Raw genomic sequence first — 25,583 nt, forward strand, 5'->3', positions numbered from 1 at the left:
TTCAGTGTGGTGATAAAGCGCTATATAAAATCAAGTCCATTTACCATTTACCAGCAGACAGCCAGAGCCGCGCCGAACGGGCAGCCAGCGGGCGAGAGCAATGCCCCCAGGGACGGCAACCACGCCCACAGTCGTCGAGGGCACCAAGGGGATGCTGCAAGTTGCCCCACCGGCCCCCAGGCACACCGACCAAGCACGCCAGATCGCCTTTCCTTGATGCCGCCCACGCAATGAGCCCTAGACAGCTCTCCCCACCCCCCCACCAAAGGGCCCAGCCACACCGCAGAGCCCGGCTCACAGGGCGCCGCCCAAGCCGGGGCCACCCGGCGCCGCACTCACAGGCATGGCAGGCCACGGCCCACACCACCCGCCCCGGAAGACCCGGGCCAGGAGAGGCCCAGCCAGCTGGCCAGGCCCGCCGGACCTCAGGGGCACCACTGGAGAACAGGGAACCCCCCACTCCATCCCACAAACAGGCCACAACCCAGCAAGACCGCACAGCCCCAGATGGTGCAAGAACAGCAGCCTAGGCCCCGCCCCCCACCAGACAGCGCAAGCCACGGGGCAATGCCCTCTTGGCGCAAGAGCGACTGGCGGCCGCCACCGCGGGAGAGAGGCACCCCAACGGCACACAACTGATGTGAGGCAGCAGCCCCCAGCAAAAGGCGCAGAACCCACCCACCGGCCAGCCCGCAGATAGCAGGACAGCAGGACAGCAAAGCGCACCACCCCGGAGTGCCAAGCACCCCCCGGCGCAGACGGCAGCACCCCCAGCGCGCCCACCCACACGCCGCGAGACGCGCCCCCAAGTCAACCAGGAGACGAGACAAGCACCAAGCCCCACCCGTGGAGGAGGGGCACCCCCACGCCCCACCAGGCCGGCACCGCCTGGAGAGACCCCGCAAAGAGAGCCCCCAGCAACACCCCTCCACGCCCCCAGAGACCCACCGCCCGACCGCACCCTCCTGATCCCCACACGGCGGCCCAGCCATCAACAGAGGGGATGGGCCCCCACCCGACAGGCCCAAATGTGTGAAGTTACACACCACCCTGTTATGGTGCCTCTCCATTCCCCAATCCCTATCCCCTGAGTGAATGTATGTGTTTAGTGAATGTATGAAGTGCTATTAAACAAGGGTGGATGGAGGGGAGCGGTGCTCCCCCTCCAGCCTATGTGTATACATGTGTATGTGGTGCAATAGCTCCGGAGGGTGGAAGTGGTGGTCCCACCCTCCGGGGGGTGGTGTGTTGAGGTGTAATTAAAATTGGAGGGATTAGTAGGGCAGCCAGAGGTGGGAGTGCCGCCCCCGTGCCACTACTTAGTAGCACAGGCGGTGGCCCCCTCCACCCCCAGCCAGACCAGCTGGGATTGTGTGATGTGAAGTGTCCATGTCAGAGGCCTCTCCGGTAGGAGCCCGGCCCGTCCGCATGGCGGGCCACCGGAGAGGGTAGATGGTGCAGACGGGCACTGCGGGCCACCAACCACTCAAGCAGGGCCACCCCGCCAGCCACGGATCGATAGGCAGGCAAACCCATGCACCCCCAGTCAGGCACCGCAACTGCTCACCAACGTTGCCAGCAGAGCCCCCCCCCCCTGGAGGCCACCCCCAGTCACCCATGCGCCGACATGAGACACCCCCGACGCCAGCAGAGCCTGGAGGACAGTGGGCCACAGCCACCAGCCCCACCCTGCCCAAGGTGGCGCGGCACCTTGCTGAACCGCGGCCAGTTCTTGGACAGACGGCAGGGGCGTGCACCCCAAGACGCCGAACCCAAAGACCCACCCCCTGGACACCCCCGCCCAGATACGGCACCCACGCCCCCAGCCAGCAGACCAACCACTCCCGACACGGATCTGCCAGGACAGGAGCCACCGGCCGCGCCCCCACACACACCTACCCAGCACGACCCAGGGGGGCCCCAGCACGGGCGAGGCCCCACAAGTCATCCTTCCCTCCCCCTGAACCTACACCGGCCGGCCCCTGTGGCCCCCAAGTGAGCCCCCCCAAGAGCAGCCACCCCCACCCCAGACCCCCCGTCCCGAAGCCATGAACCCCACCACCCCAGGCCCCACAGAGATGCACTGTTTGATGAATAGTTTGTTGAACTCAGCACTAAATGAACTGCGGGAGCAGCAGCGGCGCTGTTGGATGTCACATCCAACACTGTAGACCCTGCAGGTGCAGGTGAGCTGTGCACGGTAGGTGCGTGTACTGCACGCACATCCCGTATATCCACAGCTTTCTCATTATTAATCTCTGATCAATGAATGGACATAACGTATTAAAGTGGTATTAAAAAAAAAAAAAGTATAACAGAAGTCTGACTCCTTTTTCCTTTTGTAGATCTTTATTGAGTGTTTTAACGCATCACTAAATGACTTATTTCAAAATGATTATGTGGTTTCATGAGAGTGAGTCAGCAGATGAAGCCTGGTCGGACCAGGTTTGACCCACGGACTGTGTTACTATGGTAACCAAGATATTTTCTCGTTGATGAAATGGCCGTTCCAGTTAGAACCCGGCTTAACTAAGCCGGACTCTCAGGTTAAACCTGGACTTCACCCTGAGCTGGGTTTGATGATTTCCAAGGCTGTGCTGCAGTGCCTGCATGACACTGGAACATATGGGAAGATCAGGGGTCCCCAACTAAATTGGCAAGAGGTCCACTAACCCGATCAGCCCAGTCGACGAGGGTCCGGACATCCAAAAACACCCAACAATAATTCAGTTTTCTGTCCTTTTATTAAATTGTTACTTTGTCAACAAGTTGACAATAAAACTATCTTTATCTTTAAATTTATTCAACTGATTTTGTTGAAATTCATTCAAGTATGTTATTTCCTTTTAGTACAAATAAAACCTTTCAACATTAATAACAGCAACAGGAAGCATAAAAATAAATACTGAATGTCTTAATACATTAGGTGCAAATGAATTACCATCATAACCCCTCAGAAAAAAAATACATTCAGTGTTGTGAACAGCTGCTAATGCACATAAACTTGCAAACATTGTATTTCAAAAGTGCAAATAGGAAACAAATGTTGCACCTCATAATGCATTATATATAAAAATGTAAAACAATACTTCTGTTAGTGCAACAAAAAAAAGTTAACATTTTGTAAACAAGCAAGTTTGTGAACTCTCTTAAATCAAAAGGAATGGAGTCAAAGCAATTCTCAGACATGTATGCACATGTAATGGTCAGTTGTGAGCGGTACTTATTCTTAATGATGTTTAGTGTAGAAAAGGCTATAGGTAGAGCCAAACAATGTTAATGTGTACACTGCCACTTTATTAAGTACAGGAAACTTTGCCTTTGGCACAGTCTGCAGCCAAAATGGATTCACATTGCTCTCTTAACACTACATCAGTCAGAAAATCTAATAGCTCCAATTGAAGGGCCTGTGCATTAGACCATTTGTACACATGCATTGCCTCCTTTCAGAAATAGATAACATTCTTAACAAAAAATGGACTCCTTACAAAAAGCATCAGCTGATCTCCCAATGTAAAGCCATCAAAATGAGCCCTAAAGTTTTCAATCAACTTTTGGATGAAGTCAGAATGAGCAGTGACATTGCTCTCCTGTATCTTCTTCAGTGAAGGAAAATGTGTACAGTCCTGATCAAGATCCATTTTCAGAATGTCCAGTTTCCTCTGAAAAGACTGGACAGCAGCCACCAAGTCACACACAGAATTGTCTTTCCCTTGAAGTTTCAGGTTGAGGTCATTTAAGTGCCCTGTGATGTCAACCAGAAAGGCCAGTGTGTTCATGTTACTTTCCTCTTCTAAAAAGTGCAAAAACATCTGAGACTTGTGACTCTTTTGTTGCACAAGGAAATCTTTAATTTCATTTCTTATCTTCCAAAAGCGTGCCAGCACTTTTCCTTTACTCAACCATCTGATACTGGAGTGCAAGAGCAGGTCATTGGCAGGAGCATCTACTTCTGCTAAGAACTCCCTGAGCAGACGAGATGAGCTGATGAAGCCCTAAGAAAGTTAACTAGTTTGGTGATGGTGTTCATAGCTTCTGCATGGTGCTCTGTAAAATGTTGAGCAGAGAACAGACGTGTGGATAATGCAGTGATATGACAAGAGCTCTGGGTTGTCCTCTTTTAGTAGACTGACTGCACCCTTTTCTCTTCCCATCATAGACGGTGCCCCATCAGTGGTGATGGAGACAAATTTTTTTACATCAATTCTCCTCTGTCAGCATTTACTTTATGGCCAAATATACAGTATGTCCTCTCCCCTGGTATGCGTTTTCAAAGCTGTGACTCCTAAAATGTCCTCTGCAAATATTTTAGTTTCTTGATGATAGAATCGGACATACACCAGAGCGTTGTCACTCACGTCAGTTGATTCATCAGCAGCTAACACAATGCACGGGGCACTTTGAATGGCGCTGTCAAGCTGGGACTGCACATCCTCCGACAGTAGCTCAGCTCTTCTAGTTGTTGTTGTGGATGATAAGGGAGTCTGACGAACCTTTTGTTTTAGCTGCTGTCCTTCTTTACACTTAAACAGCGTGTCTGCCATCGCCTCCATACACTCTTTCACCATTCCGGAGTCAGTAAAAGGCTTTTTATGTTTGCCCAAAATCCATTGTACATGAAGTGAGCACTCGTAGGCTTGTTGCTGTGCTGTAAGGGACTGCACTATTACCCGTGTTGCATGCTAATACTGTCTTTTCAGCTCACCAATTTTCCTCGTCCTCGCGGGTGATCCTAGCTTGTAATTTTCGTTGAAAGTTTTGTCTTGTCTCGAAATGCTGCTTGATGTTTCCACTTTTAACAAGAGCAAAAGACTCAACAAATAAATACTCGGTGAAGGCAAAATGAAAGCATACGCCTCAGTCCACTCATCTCGAAAGATGCGGTTTTCTGAGTCCACTTTTCTAATTTTTGACAATGCCATAATCCATTCACGTATCTCATAGTAATGTGTATACAAGCCAAAAAGTGATCTCTCCAGACCCCGGCTCTTGCAAAGGACCCAACACTGACATAGCTGCCCTCGCGCACGCCTGTTCAAAAATAACTTTCGATAAAATTTAATTTATATATTTTATTTCAGTACTTTTAAACAAAAATGTTTGGAGGTCCGGATAAAAAGGTCTTGGGGTCCAGACCTGGACCCCGGTCCTCCAGTTGGGGACCGCTGAGTCGCTAAAATAAAGACCAGTGGGGGGCAGTAATACGCCTTGTGGCGTCTACTCTGCCGTAAATACGAAAGAGGACGAAGAAGAGGAAGCGGAAGAAGGACGCCCTGAAAGTTGCACGTTAGCTGTCTTTTCTTCATGCTGCGTGTCTTGTAAGTAACAAAATCCATCTTTTCTATAGCTAAATAACAGGGTAGGTGAATAATTATAGGGCTCTCGATTAAATATCTAGTTGTTTTAAAGCTGGATAATGCCCCGTTTGCTAACACTATTAGCAGGAACTGCTTGTGTTTACTCGCGTGAAGTTGGAAGTTTGTTTTTGTGGATTTTGTGTCAAACACTGCTTACGTGTAAGAGGAGGTTGCTTGTGTTGCTGTTTTACTCAGCTCCGTTTATTGCAAGGGAACGTAACAAACCCATATGCTGTGTAATAGGCCGTGGATATTGATACAGAAATGTATCAATAGCAAACATATCAATAGAGTTAGAGTCTATGCATACGCAGCGCCCCTCATTGGCTAGTTTAGATCACGTGATAGGTGCACCACGTGACTTAAATTTCCGTCAGTTTTATTTTAAATAATTTATTTTGAGCTACCTTTTTATTTCAGCCCTAACCCAGGAAATACCCTAAAATGTTATTTTTTTCGTATATGTATTTTTAAAGGTTGAATTTGCCGTGTTAAATATGTTATAATGAAAAAAATGTATATGACAAAAGTGAGATTCAAACCCACGGCAGCAGAAGGAAGAATCCTTGAGTCAGGCGCCTTAGACCACTTCGCCATCCTGCCACGGTGAAAACACAGGCATATTACGCGTATGTAGAAAAGGTCTGGAAAACGTACTCAGCCTCGTTTCCGTATCAGTAGACACTTACGTATTTATAACCTACGGGCCTGCACAGTATACACAAGTACTATTTACCTGGGGTACCAAACCACTGGATTATATACGCATGTTGTGTTTGTAGGGACTTTTTAAAATGTGATGTGATGACACAGGACTAAGTTCATGTGCACAGGACTAAGACAGTGTCTAAGACTGCCACTTTAGACATCATTAGAGCAAACTACAGTACAGTAATAAGATGATCACATACTTAGACAAAAAATAAAATGTACCAAACCCCCCCAAAAATTTATATTATTATTAATCATTTGAATTGAGAGCTTCTTTTAACTGTGATTGCCTTCCTGTTTGTGTTTTTCAGTCAGGATGGATCAGAAAATCCCATACGAGGACTACCAGCTCCCTGTGGTGTTCCTGCCCTCCTATGAGAACCCTCCTGCTTGGATACCCCCTCGAGAGGTGTGCCACATCTCAGCACTACTGCAACCTGATAAAAAGCATAATATGAAATTCAAAGTTCATCATCATTTTTTTGTTACATTTAAGTATTGTTGTAAATGTGTTACAGTGGTAAAGATTTTCTATATTGAGGGTTTTTCACCTGCGTCAGGTTCTGGGCAGTAAGCTGAACGTGCGGCCATATTGGAGGCACTCAGAGGAAAACACTGCGATGGATAAATGTTCAAAACTACAGAAAAGCTCCTCAAAATGCATTCTGGATGCAGGAAAAGTTAGGGATTTTTGGTGGTGTAGATCCATATGAGTTGGCTCCCTCATCTTGGATCAATGATGACCTGGAGAGTCTTCCATCTATTATGTATCCTGATATGGTAAACTACCTGCTTTTAACTCTAACCCAATCTGGGTCATCCTTTTTTATAAAGGTCAGACCTTTTACCTGGAATACAATGAGAAATACAGCACATTTAGCCCAACATTTTAAGAACTGTGTTGCTACTGTAGCAGGCTATTAAATGTGATTATATTAGTCAATAATGCCACATGCAGTAGCTTGATATGAATTATATTATCATCACACTAGAAAATTAGTTAAGAGCCGCTGCTATCAACAATTCACTTACCTGACAAGAAATGGGCTAAACAAATTTCATTGTTCAAAGTTTTGCCTCGTAGATCCTGGTTTAGCTTCGCTAACCTCAAGCACCTTCTTTTCCACTGATAAATTTTGACATTGTTCTCCCTGATTTGTTATAACTTTTGGCAGTCTATAAAACTCCAAATGTTTTTCACGGTCTGACCGATCGGTACAGCCAAAAACACGGCAATAATTCACCATTTCCTTTCGTTAAACGTTTGGGATCTGCTTTGTTTACCTGCTGAGTACTTCCAATATGGTGACTTCCAGTTTGATGACACACCGTCAAAACCCTCTATTCCATTTTCTTATTAGACAGATGAAAGTTGTTTTTAAACAAGTAAATAAATAATGCAAATGTCTTTAAGTTTTTGTTTTTAGCAGCCTCCTTGCTGCTTTCTTCTCATTACCCAGCTATGCATGAGGCCTGGAAACAAACCACTTAATACAATCAGGGCTGTTATAGCAAAATGATAACTTAACCATGCAGGGCAGCAGCCCTTAAGGACAAAAAGATTTGCAACCAAAGTCTGTGATCACTAGGGCTGGGCAATATATCGAGATTCAAGATATATTGAGTTTTCTATTTTAGCAAGAAAACCACTATCGCCTATATCGGAATATATCTTTTTTCTTTACTTGTTTTTATTCTTGCAATCACACAGAACAAATAACATCATACGATTTAATATTATTCTTAGAGTACAGTCAAATAGTGTCCTCCTTTACAATTGTTCCATATTTCTGAGATATATATATTTATAGCTTATTTTATATTCAAATACTTGTTTTAGGAGTTGCTGTTTTCGTTACTTCTCAGAACCGCATAGAAAGCACATGGATTTCTACGTGCGTCGTGATCCAGATCTTCTCCTAAACAAGCCACACTGGCATTTTTCATCAGCAAATTTAACCCAGAATTGCCATTCTGGTAAGACTTTGAGTTAAAAATATTTAGTGTGTATGGCCATTTTGAGAAAGAATATGAGTTTTGGTCCATATCGCCCAACCCTTGTGATCACAGTATTCCTCAGAGGTTCTTGCTTTTCCTGACATTTTGACCCCTGCATTTTGGGGCCCAGAGCTGATTCTCATTCTTTTTTTGTTGGTTTTTCAGCGAGTTCATCACCCCAACTACAACAATGAGCTCACTCAGTTCTTACCTCGCACAGTTGTACTGAAGAAACCTCCTGGAGCTCAGCTGGGTTTCAACATCCGTGGGGGCAAGGCATCACAGTTAGGCATCTTTATATCCAAGGTGTGTGAGCGCAACCTATGCTTTGTTGACAGCATATGTTGTTGATTAACTATGAGTTTAATTGTTCTTGTTTTTTATCATTGGAAGGTGGTCCCTGACTCAGATGCTCACAGAGCGGGGCTGCAGGAGGGAGACCAAGTTCTGTCTGTGAACGAGGTTGATTTCCAGGATATAGAACACTCACGAGTAAGTCTGTGGCTGTTATCAGATTTACTCTACATTTCTATGAGTTCAAATATATTCTACTATGATCAATTGGAAGGATCTATCAAACCTAGCTTTTAGCTTTATGCTACAAATCTAGATTACCTATTATCGCGCTAACTTCTGGGATTTAATCAGTGTGTGCTGTCTTAATCACTATGTCAATTAATGCTGAACAGCTAACCTGCTCGCGACCAGGTTTTTCTCTGGCTTGGGTGTTAGCGAGTGCTAAAGCCCAGCCTCCTGACCAATCAGATCTCTTAGAAAACGACCATGCCCATTGATAGATGATCCTGGTTGGTGCAGTTCTGACAGCTGTGTCAGCAGCTTCCTGCCTGAGTTTTCTCATTCCTGCCTTTTCTGTAACAACAGGGTTGTCTTTGGTCTGAATTATGGATTTTAATTGTTCATCATTTTAAACTTCAGCAACCTGGTCGGTACCAAGTTATGAAATGGATCAGATCTGAGCAAGTATAAAATCGCCGCCCCCTGCTGTGCGCTGCACTACTTCACTGTTGCTCTTCACTGTCATAATGGTTTTATATTCATTATATTTGTTTAAGATGATAAGCTGTTCCTCCATTCATTGTAAAGACGCTCAGTCTGCCATTTCGCTCCATTGATTGGTCAAACGCTGCAATCTCCACCCCTTTCATGTGCAAGCGCACGTAGTGAGGCTGGAAATGCTTTGCTTAAATTAGCGTGTTGTGTTCATAGGTGATTGACGTTCGTAAGACTGCTCCTGTCTGACAGGGAATGTTTGGTTAGTTGAAGCTAGCTAACGGAGATTAATCTAATCTAGATTCGTAACATAGGTCCAAAGGGTTTTAGACTTGAGGAGGAAACCTACCCATTACAAGGGAGAACATGTAAACTCTGTTGGGATAACTGAGGTGGAATCGAACCCATAATATAATGCTAAGCAGCGACTTCTTTACTGAAGGCTTGACAATGGCCACATTTACATGGGAGCTTTATTCCTCTTTAAAGCAGAATAAAAGTTAATTCCTCTTTAAACTGACCTTGTAAACACTTAATAACTAATGCTAATTTAATTCCGAATTAAATTTAAATCTGAATTAAGTGGCTGGTTTATTCCGAATTAGATAATTTGCCTTTCTTGTAAACACTTAACTTGCTTAATTCAGCTTTAAGTTAATTTGGGTCATTCTGCGCTTGCGTGACTTGCTGCGATGACACGCTGGTGACAACATAATCCAAGATGGCGGTGGCCCGGACTCCAGTCGAGACTAATAAGAGCCTTAAAAGACATGGATATAATGAAAAAAGTTCCTGGACGGAAGCATAAACATCCAGACTTTCACACGGACTTATTAAACACACACGGACCTCAGTAAACAGAACAGGCTTCACTGGACGGCTGGCACTAGGACCCGAAGGCGCAGTAAATGCGGCCCCATACGACATGTACAGTCTGTAATATCATTGTACCAGTTGTTAGAGCTACTATCTTTACCAGGGAGCAACTATTTATTTTTGGTGATTGTTTTCTGGAGTTTGTTACGGCTGAATTTACGGTTGACCTCATTTGGAGACATGATTTATTGCTCTGGTTGAATGATGGAGTCCAGGCAGAGCATTGATGGTTTTATAAAAAAGATTTATTATAAGATAAAATAAAAAGGAGTAAAGAAGAAGCTTCCATCCTGACAGAATGAAAAACAAAGGCTGGTGGCAAAGCAAAAATGCAAAACCCGTTCAAGACCCGTTCCAACAGTTTCAAATCTTAAGCTTTTTATACAGATAAGAGCAAAGTTCCACTCTGGGGTAAGGAGGAGGGGAGAGTCAGATGCCCAAAGATTTGAGGATGATGAAGACGTATATGTTATGAAGAAGATGTGGCGCCACTCTTATCTCCTTGATAGTGTGTGATGCATGCGAGCAGAGACTCTGGCCTTGGCTCTGTGCACTGAGTACGCTCTGTACTGTTTAATCATGATTCAGTTGTTCAAAAGAGTAATGGAGTCATCATGTATTAAAACATGACAAATTGTACACATGAACATACATTTGACGATATGATGATGAATATAAAAATGACCATAACAAGTTTTACTGGGTTTTTTTTTTTTTTTTTTTCACCAGTGATTAGTGCCAATCTCTTCCGCTCTGTGGTCCAAACTGAAATTGCCTGTTATTGTGGAGCTGCTGCTTCAAAACTGCAATCAAAATAATCAAATGTTGAAAACAGTTCTCATGTGTGGTCTTCTGTTATAGCCAACAATGAAAGGTTTGTTGTGTGTTTTCCCTGATAGACGTGATACGTCACGTTCGCCCCCTGTCCAATCAGAACCCTTTCGAACCCCCAAACCTAAAGCGGAATTGAATAAAGCCGAATAAATCGGTTTTCCATGTAAACCTCAACTCGGGAATGACTATTTCCATGTAAACATGAAGCAGAACACTTTAATTCTGAATGATTTAATTCTGACTAACTAATTCCGAATTAAAAAAACATAATTCAACCATGGCCAGTGTGTCGAGCTAATGTAGATTGAGCGGAAAAACTTACTTAAGGTCAGTTTTGGATGAAAGGGATGATATTTGGCTATTTTACTCTTTAGAAGCCCAAACCAAATGGCTGATATTTTTGCCTTTGTGTATGAGATTTTAGATGACACACTTTCAGGAACAAAGCCTTTTAATTTTTTCCAATAATGGGCTGAGTTTTTGGTGAATGACATTTATCTTCCTCTTCAGGCAGTGGAGATTCTGAAGACTGCTCGAGAAATCATGATGAGAGTTCGATTTTTCCCCTACAGTAAGTCTTTTTTTACTAGGTTATGTTGTTAAGTTCACAAGTTTATCAAGCTATGTACAGCAGGGGTTTCATGTACAAAGACTTGCTTGAGAGAGGCGTATGCTTGTAAAAATTCAGATGTTTAAATCTGTCTGTAGGACTGGATTCACGCACCTATCCTTTGAACATCTGAATCAGCGCAGATGTGAGCGCACACATGTCCACTCCTATTTACATATGTAAATCATATTTAAATGAGATTGGTGCTGGGATTCCCCTCAGCATGATCAGAAAAGGCTGCGCTATTACCACCAGTAACACAGGAAAGAAGAGATTTTTCTAATTATTAGACCGACACCAACATGTAAGACGGAGATGATTAATATAGACACAGTTTGCTGAATGTTTGACTGTGGGTGTGTTAAAGCAGAACTAAGTAACTTTTTCACCTTAATAAATCCTTGTTGTAGTTCCTGTGAGGGTAAAACAAGTATTTATGGGGTGATTGGGGGGTCTTTCATCCCCCCCTGCTGTCTCTGGCCAGAAAACAGCACTTGCAACTCTCCCTGCTTCTGACCCGGTGGCAAGACATACTGCTTTACAACAGCCCAATACAAACTAATGCTAGATTGTGACCAGCCCCGTGGCTGCACACGGTTGTCTACCAATTCACTTTTCTCAAACTTGTATCATGGTGGAGCCAGCAACAAAAAGCAGAGAAGACCTTTGTCCAAGGAATGGAGCAACTCCATGCAATAACAGCTCAGCAGCAACACACAGCAATCACGTACCGTTGTCGCGGCAACAGGCATGCACACACACTTGCAACCCAATGCTCCATCAAGCAGCACACGCACAAATATCCATCCATCCTACATATACTCCCGCATCATTTATTTATTTTACTTGTCTCTCTTCCTCATACTGTTCACATGGTCACTTATGACTGTGTGTGAAAGCACCTTTAGTGTCACTGTTGTATTAAGATTTTTCAGTGATTGGTGGCTACCTTCTTTGGAGAGCAAAGGTTTGCATGTAGCTGTGGGGTGGGGCAGGCAGCGGGGGGTGTGGAGTGTTTTACGGCAGTGACATAACCAAAAGGGATCCTTAGGGGGAGCGCTAAATTGCAAGTAACTTAGTTCTGCTTTAAGAAGTGGAAAGAGGATTAAGAAAGAGACGGAAAATGCTATACTAATGTTTGTCTCTGTCCTTCATGAGCATCAAACAGGCTGTGAATGTGGCACAGTGTAAAATGCTTTAGGAAGCTTTAAAGCGCTCTATGAAAGTGAAGTTCATTTATTCATATAATGATAATAAATATACATGTATATCCGAGTCCTAATCGGGAAATAACGTCCGATTCCAATCGAGTCTGTAACCATGTGATTGGGCCCGATTTCCGATCACGTGATCGGAAATCGGGACATCCTTACTTTAAAGTCAAATATCTTGGCGCCCAAAAAAAACATGTATTCATAGACACAAAATTGGGCAGCACATTACGATAATGATATACATTTTGATTTCTTATTTCTGTCCTCTATGAACTAAACACAAAGGATATCAGTTCTACTATTGCGTGTTTTCCGTTTTGCTCGTTAAAAGTCAGCAAGCATTCCACCGCAGGACAGGGATCAAACTCCAGGACTCTCATTGCTGATCACTAGTTTTTTTTATTTATTTATTTTTTTTACTATCGTAAATGAAACGGCTTGCTTGTATACAGGGCTTTACGTTATCTTTCAATGGTCACTTGTCATATGGGGAAAGTAGGGCATCCAATAGACTTGGCAAGTTAAGATTTTGTTTTAAAAAAACCCTAACTACATTTTACTGATGTAGATGGTTAATCATTCAGTTATCATTAAGTATAAAAGTTGTACTTTTTGCAATTTGTTCAGTTGCCTTGGAAGCTCGCCAAGATGTTTGATTTAAAATCAAAACTAGCGTCGAGTTGGAAGCGGGGAGGCGCTGTAAAGCTCGCTTTAAAGATAACATATCTGCTGCTCTGGCAGCTTTCCGCAGCATGTCATTCATTGTGTGTTGTTAATGAAACACACACACTGTAGGTACAGAGACGAGAAAGTTGTTGTGATATTAACAGTAAGCACACACCTTTTGGCTCCACGTGCTGCAGCCATGAAAGGAAATAATAAATAAATAAAACTCTTGCACTTTCTGTATGTCTTGGTTCTGTCTTTGACTCAGAGTAGCATTAACACAGATTGTAATTGTTTATTTTAATATATTACAAACTTTGCAAGGAAAGTGTTGTGTGCATCTTTCAGGCCCCATTTTATGTGTGCCCAGCAGTTATAAATGGGCTGCCTGATCTTTATTTACAGTTAGAATTTTCAACAGTATGTTTGTACATTTTTTGAAATTGAACAGGGCATTTTATATTTTTTTCAATGGGATAATGTGTAAAAAAAATAGTTTTAGGAAAACAAAGAACATACTCATGTCAGATTTTCGACAATAATATAATCAAATCACACATGGTGAGGGTTTGTTGCTTTGTGCTTTTTCTTCAGACTACCAAAGACAGAAGGAACGGACGGTGCACTAGGTGGCAGTAGACATCACCAGTTTCCTAAATGCTGATTGTCCCAGGCTGTGGATGACTAACAACTTCATTACAGCTCAGTTTCACAAACACTCACATAATGTTTGTGTTTCAGGGATATTTCTGTTCAGTCATAAAACCTTCACGGTAGGTTCTTTGATACTTTACATCAGGCACGATGTAAGAGACTTTAACATACAATAACATTACAACTGAGTGGTTAATTGAATGTCAGTGATGCAGAGGATATGCCAGATGCCTCGACAAGCGCTCTAAAAGTTTATGAATCAGCTCTTATGACAGTACATGTATCTAAGAGGCATAAACAAAATACTGTCTGCAGAAATTGTACAGCCACAATTAAAAATGACATTTACTCTTAATATTAAAAAAATATATTTATATACAGAAACAATAATGTATTGAGATTAAAAAAACAAAACTGTCTTAGTTTAGAATGTACCATTCCATACAGAGTGTAGAGTTTGTGTTTACTCTTTACAGTTGTGTGTGAAAGTCAGGGCACCCCTTTAAAAACAGCATATTTTATATATTTAAAAAGTTATATTCATATTTACTGTCTCTCTGGTATATGTGAAAAAAAGACAATATTGTCAGGAAACATTAATGCATAGTTACATTTTATTTTATAAATTGAACAAAATTACAAAAATGAAAAACATAATTTTGGCATGTGCAAAAGTCAGGGCACCCTACAGCATCAGTACCTTCAGTACTTAGTAACACCCCCTCTGGCAGATATCACAGCTTGTAAAGGCTTCTTATAGCCAACAACAAGTCTCTGGATTCTATTATTTGGGATTTTTCCCCATTCTTCCTCGCAAAAGGCTTCCAGTTCTGCAATATTCCTAGGACGTCTTGCATGCACAGCTCTTTTAAGATCTACCCACAGATTTTCGATAATGTTTAAGTCGGGAGACTGTGAAGGCCATTCCAAAACCTTCAGCTTGCGTTTCTTGAAGTAGTCCATGGTGGATTTGGAGGTATGTTTAGGATCATTATCCTGTTGTAGAAGCCATCCTCTTTTCAGCTTGAGCTTTTTTACAGATGCTGTGATATTTGCCTCCAGAATTTGCTGGTATTTAATTGAATCCATTCTTCCCTCCACCCGAACAATGTTTCCTGTCCCACTGGCTGCAACACAACCCCAAAGCATGATGGATCCACCCCCATATTTAACAGTTGGCAAGGTGTTCTTTTCATGAAATGCTGCTCCTTTTTTTCTCCAAACATACCTTTGCTTATTGTGGCCAAAGAGTTCTATTTTAACTTCATCAGTCCACAGCACTTGTTTCCAAAAGTCATCAGGCTTCTGTAGATGTTCTGTTGCATATTTTTGACGTATTTTATGATGAGGTCGTAGATAAGGTTTTTTTCTACAGACTCTTCCATGAAGGTCTTGTTTGTGCAAGTATCGGCGCACAGTGGAAGGGTGCACCACCACTCCTGAGTCTGCTAAATCTTCCTGGAGGTCTTTTGAAGTCAAATGTGGGTTTTGGTTTACCTTTCTGACCAGACTACGAGCTGTTCTCTCCGAGAGTTTCCTTGGTCTTCCAGATCTCTTCTTGACCTCCACAGTTCCCCTCACCTGCCATCTCTTAATTATGCCTCGCACTGTGGAAACTGCAAGCTGAAGGTTTTGGAATGGCCTTCACAGTCTCCCGACTTAAACATTATCAAAAATCTGTGGGTAGATCTTAAAAGAGCTGTGCATGCAAGACGTCCTAGGAATATTGCAGAACTGGAAGCCTTTTGCAAGGAAGAATGGGGAAAAATCCCAAATAATAGAATCCAGAGACTTGTTGTTGGCTATAAGAAGCGTTTACAAGCTGTGATATCTGCCAGAGGGGGTGTTACTAAGTACTGAAGGTACTGATGCTGTAGGGTGCCCCAACTTTTGCACATGCCAAAATTATGTTTTTCATTTTTGTAATTTTGTTCAATTTATAAAATAAAATGTAACTATGCATTAATGTTTCCTGACAATATTGTCTTTTCTTCCCATATACCAGAGAGACAGTAAATATGAATATAACTTTTTAAATATATAAAATATGCTGTTTTTAAAGGGGTGCCCTGACTTTCGCACACAACTGTAGATCTATTGCTGTCTGCAAGACACTGAACTTTCTTTTTAACCTCTGACTTAATAAAGCAGCATGTTTTTACACTGAGGATTTAGGGTTACTCTGGTGTTTTTGTTATCAAATTGGTAAAAATAGAATTGTTTTGACCTTTGGACTTTTAGACCTACGGTGTATAAATTATGATTAAGCACAAACCCGGAAGAATCTAAACATCTATACAGCAAACAGTAGATCAAAATGTTGTCATTGGTTTTCCTGCAAAGCATTATTTTTGTTTGCTGAACTGGACCACTTGTTGCTCCACAGACTCCAAGTCTTGGTCAGTTGGCTCACCTCCGCTTGATGCCACTGTTCTAACATAGGTACGCGGCTTCACATCCAGGCATGATATGATGAGATCATTCAGTCGGGTGTTCTGCTCTAAAGCCTTCAATCGATTTTCCAAAAGAATTTTTTTTTTTTTTTTCAACCCGTTTAGTTTTTTTTTAATTCTTTTACTTCAAGCATCAGGTTCATTATGGTCGTTTGTGGCGTTGAGATTTTCTACATCTCTATTGTCAATGTTTAATATTAGAGGTGTCCTGATCCGATATTGATATTGGATATCGGTCCAATATCAGCCAGAAAACGAATATCGTATTTTATCGGACTGCATCTAAAATCACCGATATGAGCTCTTCGTTAAAATTTTCCGCCCCAGCACTGCTTTTCATGGGTGACTGTTTTTCACACTCCAACAAAGTAACCTATGGTTGTTGACTATTGTTTTCTGTTCGAGTAACATCACTTGATTAAGCCTTTTCTAACATTCTACACTACAAAACGAGTAATAAAAGTATGTATGATTCGTGCTGATATTGTATCAGATCAATATCGGTATAGGCCGATATGCAAGGCTGCAATATTGGTATCATATCGGAAGTGAAAAAGTTGTATCGGGACATCCCTATTTACTGGACTGGAGTGCCCCCCCCCCCCCAATTGTTGGCCGTGTGTTTGCTGTAGACTACGCCTGCATTCATTGTTAAATGAAACAGGGAATTGAGCTTACATACAACCTTTTATGGAGAGAAAGAATGAAGAGGGTTTTTTTTCTTCAAATGTTATATACTAGGTCTTCTACTAAATCATTATCCCCAGTCTGTTTAATGACCACCATATACCGGTAGATGCACTCACTGTAGTGAAGAGTAACCATGCAAATCACAACCTCCAGGAATGAATACCTCTCTGTAACTGTCTACTATGTAAATGCCTGTCCAATTCATCTTAAGAGCACTCTTCAAGCATTTGTTTTCTGCATTCAATGAGTTATGAAATGGTGCCTGATTTGTTTTATATATATATATATATATATATATATATATATATATATATATGCATGCATGCACTGGAATGAAGTAAACCCATTTGAACTCTAAAGTTGCCTCTCCCCATTTTTAAGTATCTGAAGAACCTGAAATGGACCAGTTTGCTCTGGTTCAAGTAGCACAACTTGTTCCACTCAGCCGGCTTTTTTCCCCTGAGGCCGACTAGTCGAGATTCTTTTAACTCGCGGTGACTTTAAGCCAGATTCATCTCATTAAAATGTCATCATTGCATATCAAACTTTCAGATCTGTGTAGTCATAAATTCCCAAGAAAAAGTGTAGATGCATTCTTTTAGTGAGCCACTAGGTCAACTAATGCAAATGTGTTCAAATTAGGGCTCAGTTGGAAAATGAATGAATGAATGAATGTACATGATCTTTGAAAATGTGCATACAATCAGTATACACACTGACAAATTTGGTGCACAGTGGCTCGGTTCAACCCTTACCAAAAAGAAGTATACCTAAAGTGCATTAAATATACTTATTAAATATATTCTGCTCAGTACACTTTTATGTACTAAGTACACTTACCAAATATGCTAGCAGTATACTTAAAATTGTAGTATTTCAATATTTCTTGGGACCAAATTGGCCCAATTTTAGTTTACCAAAAGCTTTATTTCATACTGCAAGTAAACTTATAGGTATACTATACTAGAATAAGTATACTAAAATCTAATCTGCTTTCATTTAAATGAGCAATTTTTGTTATAATATACAATGTGATATACTTTGAACTTTATTTCACATAGACTTGTTAACTATCCTACCAATCTGCACATTTACAAGCTGAATATACTTAAGTACTTGTACCAAGTATATCAAAAGTTTGAATGTATAGGTACTTGTACTGCAAGCATACTAAAGTGATGCACATCAAATATAAACTAAAAGTATACTTTTTTGTTTTCAATAAGTATACTCTAAGCACACTTAAATAGACTTTTTTGAAAGAGAACACATGATTCCCGATGCAGTGAGAACAGATTGCAGACGTGCTGCGCATCATGGCTGGCTTTTTGGTAAGTACAGAAACACCTCTGAAACTCTAACAGTCCTTTAAAGCCTGATTCCAATTGCTATGCTGTATTCCCTATCAAGTAAAAATGGCCATCACTGCCTCTGCTCACCCCATAACCAACCTAAAGAGTGCAGACGAGGTGCACTTTATTGTGTCCCTAAAGCCACCTTCCTGATTTTAACAGTTTCACCAGGGAACAATTGGCTTGGTGAAAGTGTCAAGCAGCGTTTGAAATAGGACGAGCATGCTTCATGTTTTCTAGGATCTTTAATGCAGCTGCCAATTTTCAGATATGACACATTGTTACTCATAACTTTACATATTTGTTGGTCTCTGACTTCATTGATTGCACTAATGATGTCCCTCTGCTTTTACGGGACAGTGTTGGTCAGGCTGAGTCACTTCCAGGAGCCCTCTGTGCCCCACTACCTTTCAGCGGTCTACTTTGTGGTCTCTGCAAATATATATATCCTTCCCTCTCCAACATGTGGTACGGGTGAGGTGTCCAGCAGCGTGGCGTAGGGTGTGCCTTGGGCCCCACCTGCTCTCCTTTTGTCTTCGTCCTTCGGATCAGTTTGCTTTTTCTTTACCTCTGCCATATTTTACTCTGTTGCACTCATACTATTTACAGCAGTGACATAAATGCTGTCACTTAAGTTCTGCCACTAACTATGTTGACCACCAAATGTATACTTTTTCTGACCTCCGTCACCCATGAGCACCTCTAATTTCTCCTCAAAGTTCTCAAACGATAAAGTGTAAAATGCCATTGGCCAGTCAGCTTGTTTAAATGAAAAAAAACTTTAATGGTAGAATGTGGGTGTGTCGAGGGCGGTATAGGAAGTGAATTAATCTGTGCAAATGTCTTAAGTGTATAACTTTGATTTATATAGGGAAATTTGTGCACATGTACACGTTTAATATGGCTTCTAGGCCTGATCCCTAACTCAAAACATACCAACTTCACAGCAAAATCTCATAAACACACTTTCTTTTTTTGGTTACAAAATGAAAAATACAAAACTTGAGGTCAGCAATAACAAATTGTAACATGCACATCTCAGGTTCAAAAACCTGAGTGTTAACAATAAAAATGTGGCACAAATAGGTATACAGTTTCTCTTCATAAGAAAACAAATTAGATTCAAGTTTGTTTTGTTTGAATGTCATTTGTAAATATTCAAAGTGAACACTACCTTTAATTCTCAGAATTATCATCATTCAAAGTCTCGTGTAATAAGCCTTAAGTCGACTTAAATGCGTTATTTCTGTCACTTCAAATTTTATTCGTTTGTTTTTATTTTAGTGCCACAACTATTCCACGTTTAACCCACTATACAACAAATCCTGTAAAGAAACAACACCGTAATGGTGCCCAATGGTTAGACTTCTCAACAATGCACCCTGATTCTAGCAGTTTCTCATCCGATAGACGGGTGTCAACACTTCATACTCAATGCCAATGAAAATTAGGTTCATGCCATACACAGCTTGATGCCTGAAGTTGTTTTTTTTTTTTTTTTTTTTTAATACAATCCATCCCTCAGTATTCACTTTTCTCTTGGACAATACTGCCTCCATTGGCTTTAGCTGCTGTCCTCACATTCCTGAGCATCCACTTTAAAGGTTTCATCCACTTGTTCCAGCTCGTCGGCTTTTTGTATGGACAGCTCGGCCGGGTTCATCATAGGCAGCTTGCTCTGCTCAGGGTACAGCCATGGCTTGTATTCCGGATTGTTCTGTTGTTTCCACTCTGAGTAGGACCGACCAGCTGAATGAACACGGCTCATCACCTGGAGGAGAGACCAGAAGATTATCATACGACACCTTCAGTCTAAATTCCTAAAATGCTATTTTGTCCTTCTCAAAATATTTTCACATTCAGTTTTAAAATGTTTGTTGTTTTCTATTTTGTGTTGAAACACCCAATCATATATTGATTGGGAGTTCTGATTATATAAAATCTTTTAGAGCATTTTCGTCTATTTTTAACATTTGTACCCAGAGGTTGCCTTGTAAATGTTTGATCTTCCACAGGGTCTGTAACTACAACTGTATTTTTCACCAAGTGTCTTTCTCACGTGCAAACTGATGCAGTTGCTGTGAATAGCTTCCCAACATACAAGATGTGAAACACGTAGAACAAGTTCTCCCAGTTGAGCCAGCAACATGCCAAGCTGCGATACTTCTTTGTCAGGCTCTCAAATGGAGTAACCAGAGTTACCATTGTCCCTCAAGACGCATGAAACTCACTCCCTCATGCACACACACACACACACACACACCTCTTATACACTTCTTAAGTCAATTTGTGGACACACCCACACACTGTTAGGTACCTGCATAATGTATTCAATCCTCACTTTCACCTGCTTTAAGTAAACCAATATTTGACTGCCTGTAGTTTGCGAGTGTGGTTGAATGTTTGACGTACCCGAGGAGCAAGAACTTGGGAGGCCTTGTTGATTACCCACTTTGGAAGAGAACCTAAAGAAAACATACTGCTTTAACAAAAAATAACAGATGACATGAAATGCAGCAACATGGTTGGGGGAGATGTCATACCCATAGGGTCTGCTTGTGAAAGGTATATAAAAACACAGCTGTTTGCTCCTGTGGGCTTGATGTAATACCCAGTAAGTAGGGAAATGGCTCTCACATTGAGTTTGTTGGGTGGATGTTTCTGTAATAGAAGCAAAACGGGTAATAGAAAAATGAAAATAAGTAGTTGGAAGCACGTTATACAAAATGTGACACTGCAAGAAATGAAATGTTTACAAAGTAATATATTTCTTAAAGAAAGCTGGAAAACAATGGAGGAGGCATACCGGGTGTTTGACAGAGAAGTTGATGATAATGTATTCGTCATCCTTCACCTGCCATGAACGCAGAGTCACAACATCTCTGTTCTTAATTGGAGGCGGACAACGCCCTATGGGAAAATGATACAAATAATAAAGCAAAACTCAATTTACTGTGACCCACTTCATCAGTCAGTTAATTTCTACCCCTGTCACAGAGTGCAGCCTTGTTATGTCAATAAAGACACTGGTAACATAACTTCCAATGTTTAAATTCACAAAATCTGCTTATTGGTTGTTTTATCACAACTAAAGTAATAGTTTGTTCTGAAGATGTTACACAATACTCTGAGATAAATGTATGACAAGTGGATGACTGCAGTGATTGTCATGTTGCATGAAGGGATCTTGCTTGGCAGCTTTGCCCCCGCTGGTGTGAGTGTGAGAGAGCCTGAATGAGACAGATTATGCAAACAGTGAAAATGGGCGACACGGGTGAGGCTGACATACTTTCTTAACCCCTCTATCGGCCACATAAATTAAGTGATTGGTTATAAAACACTTGACAACCTATTTCAATAATTTTCCAACTGGTATCAAAGATCAGTTTTTTTTTTTTCAAGTTAACATGCTACTTTTAAATTAAATCAATACCAGGCATGTGTAACATTCACGTTCACAGCTGCTAATAAGCTTAACAGGATTGCCTGTAGCATTGCGCCAAGTGTAAACAGCTCAGTGGATACCACTTGGTTAATGTTAAATGCTGCGTTGCACCTGTAGGGACAGCTTTGCCATTGTAGAAACTGGGAGTGCAAAAAGAAATCCTTCATTTATTTGGGGAAGACCACCTATAAAAGTACTGAACATTGAGCTGCAGCAATAGACCCCTATATAAGATGAATGACACCATGTTTACCGGAGTGTCCTTAAGTTTTTCGATAAGTAGTACTGGCCATGATTTTTAAGTAATTTATTAGCATTACATTTAACTCATCTTGATCTGGCCACCTTTCAATAGCAGCTAATTTGCTGATACCATATTGAGGACATTCAACAGTTTTGATTTCTTACAAAAAGCACAAATTGAACCTTCACAACACATGGTTGTCTTGGGAGTGGCCTGGGTGTGGTGCTGTTCTTTCTTTGAGGAGTTTGCATGTTCTCCAAAGTGGGTGGGGCTTTCCTGATTACTCTAGTTTCCTCCAACAGAACAAAGACATGTAATGTCAGAATGAGTTTAACTTATAATGACTTTATGAGTAAATGAGTGTTGAATTGTGAAGGTAACCAGTACCTGCTACTAATGTTGTAACAAGTATAATCTGTCGTAATTCATACATCACTGTAGGATCATGGTTCTGCCTGGTACAAGGTATTTTAGTATTACAATAGTTTTTAGTGTAGTAACTGTCACCACACATGGGAGGATGTCTCATGTTTCATTTTCTAAGGTGCCTCGAAATTACATAGAGATGGAGATTAAATTTCCCACTGTGTCAGAAATAATACATTAAGGGGTTACACTCCTCATTTTAACAATAAATTGCCTTTAAGCATCATGGACTGGGAACTAGTGGAGTGTGTACACAGGGTTCAACACTGGGATAGTCTCTAATGACCATTATCAGGAAAAGCCAGTAATATAGAAGTTAGTACTCAGTCATTAGAAGAAACAAGATGAGCAATATGTTTTCTAGAAATGACACTACGTGTGCATTATAATTAACCACGTTTTGCCAGTTGACAAGTAACTAAGTACAAATACTTTGTTACTGTATTTAAGTAGTTTTTTCTGGTATCTCTATTTTACTTGAGTATTTTTTTTGGTGACTTTTTACTTTTACTCCTTACTTTTTTAAACAAATATCTGTACTTTCTTTCCCTAAGATGATGCCACGACGTAAAAATATGCACAATGTTGGTAGTTTCAGCTTTTTCTGTTCGACGGGTCCCTTAGTTTTATGGTTAACATTTTCAAGTTTAAAAAAAAATTAACTCAAAGCTGCTCCCGGTTTAATTCAGCATTTTTTTGTTCTTAATTTTATTTACAAATTTTTATCTATAATGTGTGCTAATTTCTCCGGGTGTTTATGACGGGTAACATATTTAATTTATTTCCATGTACCAGTTAAACTGCTCTGGGTTTTATTATACATTTGCACTTTTTTTTTTGTTGTTGACACATTTGCAAACTGCATTTAAATTCTCCAGGTGTTCAATAAGGTAACATTTAAATTGTTTCCATCTACCAGTATTCTACAAGTTCTTAAATAAATAAATATGGAATTTGCGGGGGTCCGCTATGTAATCACACAAAAACGCATTTGTGAGCAGATTCAATCTCGGTGTCCTTACATGAGTAGTAGCCAACATCAGCGTTATTTGATAGCTTGGCAATGTCGAAGCTCTCATTCATGGCGGAGTCCCACGTCTTACGGAAGATGCTGTCATGCAGGACGTCATACATGGTAGCAGCTGGTACGTCATCGATCACCATCTTACACTAAGTAGCACATACTAATAAATAATGTTTGCTCTCCATATATTAAATAGCCATGGAAAGTTATTATGACAAACACATTAGATTGAAAATTTCCATATTATAATTTATCTATTACATAAATAAATACCAAAAACAGATATAACAACCTACTTTTATCTTGTGGACCTTAGGAACCTGGTTCTTCTTCTTGCCGGGGTGCACCTCCACCCACACCTGCCTTCCATGTTTGTCATATTTATTCGCCCAGTTGTCGGAGGATAAACACTGTTTTCTGAAGTCGGCAAAGTCCGCCTCGGTAGGTAAAATACTCTCACGAGAGGACATGTTTGGGTATTTTTGGAGAAAAACGGATGCTTTCCTTTAAAAGTAATAGAGGCACTTGTTGTCCCAATGTAAGCTTCACCGTAGAGCAGCTTTAACGCACTTCCTCTGCTCACACACCTTTTTATTGGCATTTGCGCGCACCTCATTGTGGGCGGGCTATAATAGCCAGATGAGTTTGGTCCAATAGTATGGAGTGATAGTAAAACCCGGAAACATTTCGGAGACAGCGGGCTGCGTCCGAATAGTCCTTCCTATCTCCTTTCCTATCCACTATTCCTTAACTCCGTGACAGAGTTAAGGAATAGTGGATAGGAAAGGAGGGAGAAGCAAAGGTGGCAAAAGTACTAATCTTCAGTATTCAAGCAAAAGTATAGATACCAAATAAAAATGACTTTGGTAAAAGTATCGAAGTTGCTCCTTTACTTGAGTAAATGTAAAAAAGTTAAACAAAAATCCCTTCAATAAGAACTTGTAGAATACTGGTACATGGAAACAAGGTAAAATGTTACCTTTGAACACCTGGGCAATTTAGCACTTATGATAACTACATTGTGTAAATAACAATGATGTAGCCTTTATTAATCACTGTAGACTTAGTGAAAGTGTAGTAAAATTAAGTCACTGACAGACTGGCATACTTCATGTGCTGTGTGTGGAGCCAGCCAGCTGGCAACGCGAGTTTCATGTTCCTTGATTAAAAAAAAAAAAAAAACTGCAATTGATGTTGCTTTGGACCATAATCATATAGTAATTATTAACGTGAACCCTTAAGTAGCCTGCAGTAATATAATTACAGCAGTGAAGTGATTTTACAGCAGGTGATATTAATGCTAACAGTGATATTAATGCTAACAGGTCATTGATACAATAAATTGTGGCTGACCCACTACCCCAACCTAGCTTCATAATCCCTCATATTTTAAGACAGGTGTACAGGAAATCTATAATAGCCACTTGTCAACCACTTATAAACACAATCATGTGATAAGAATCTGGTAGTCCTACCTTTATTAACATTGAAATGCTGTGAACATTCCTACAAGAGCTGGGCAATATGTACCAAAACTCATATCTCAATATATTTTCTCAAAATGGTGATATACAATACAAATCTTGATAATTTTATTTCAAACGCAGTCTGAGCAGAAAGACAATTCTGGGTTAAATTTGCTGATGCAAAATACCACAGGCTCATTTATTAACAAACAGCTGCACATTATGTGCCACTTTAAGGGACAGCATGTCTGTAATGTGGCTTGTTATGCGGAAGGTCTGGGTTAGGACGCACTCAGAAATCCATCTAACTCAGCTTTACATGCTGTTCTGAGAAGTATAAGCAGCGACTCCTAAAACAAGTATTTTCATACAGAATACGATATTTATCGATATATGCGATATTGTAGTTTTCTGTATCGCCAAAATAGAAAACTCAATATATCTTGAATCTCGATATATCGCCCAGCCCTAATTCCTAAATAATAATACAGCCTAAATGGAAACATAAATGGGTATATGAAGCACATGTGTTTATTTAATATACTTACAGTT

At 40.9% G+C, this 25,583-nt stretch overlaps 3 protein-coding genes across 4 annotated transcripts in view; 1 reads left to right on the forward strand and 2 right to left on the reverse strand.

Moving 5' to 3' along the window:
- Positions 1-465, reverse strand: part of gdpd2 (glycerophosphodiester phosphodiesterase domain containing 2) — a 50,069-nt gene extending 49,604 nt beyond the window's left edge. Inside the window, exon 1 of the mRNA XM_028460407.1 lies at positions 340-465. Coding sequence (XP_028316208.1) covers positions 340-465 — 126 coding nt within the window. The remainder of the gene's footprint in view (positions 1-339) is intronic.
- Positions 466-5,226: 4,761 nt separating this feature from the next.
- On the forward strand, positions 5,227-14,527 carry pdzd11 (PDZ domain containing 11). 2 transcript variants are annotated; one of them, XM_028459969.1, is made up of 7 exons: positions 5,297-5,318; positions 6,380-6,477; positions 6,629-6,848; positions 8,232-8,372; positions 8,460-8,558; positions 11,298-11,358; positions 13,872-14,527. In XM_028459969.1, exons 3-7 carry the CDS (start codon positions 6,738-6,740, stop codon positions 13,904-13,906), a joined length of 447 nt encoding a protein of 148 aa, XP_028315770.1. In that variant the 5' UTR covers positions 5,297-5,318; positions 6,380-6,477; positions 6,629-6,737; the 3' UTR covers positions 13,907-14,527. The 2 variants fall into 2 exon arrangements, with proteins under 2 accessions (XP_028315771.1, XP_028315770.1); XM_028459970.1 differs by lacking the exon at positions 6,629-6,848 and having other exon boundaries at positions 5,227-5,318.
- Positions 14,528-19,184: 4,657 nt separating this feature from the next.
- On the reverse strand, positions 19,185-24,154 carry stard14 (START domain containing 14). Its single transcript, XM_028460207.1, has 6 exons — positions 23,862-24,154; positions 23,564-23,711; positions 21,233-21,336; positions 20,970-21,087; positions 20,839-20,891; positions 19,185-20,197 (listed from the first exon to the last, which is right to left on the reverse strand). Exons 1-6 carry the CDS (start codon positions 24,033-24,035, stop codon positions 19,991-19,993), a joined length of 804 nt encoding a protein of 267 aa, XP_028316008.1. The 5' UTR covers positions 24,036-24,154; the 3' UTR covers positions 19,185-19,990.
- Between the last annotated feature and the right edge of the window lie 1,429 nt (positions 24,155-25,583).

This window comes from Gouania willdenowi, chromosome 10 (assembly GCF_900634775.1).
Source record: "Gouania willdenowi chromosome 10, fGouWil2.1, whole genome shotgun sequence".
NCBI lineage: Eukaryota > Metazoa > Chordata > Actinopteri > Blenniiformes > Gobiesocidae > Gouania > Gouania willdenowi.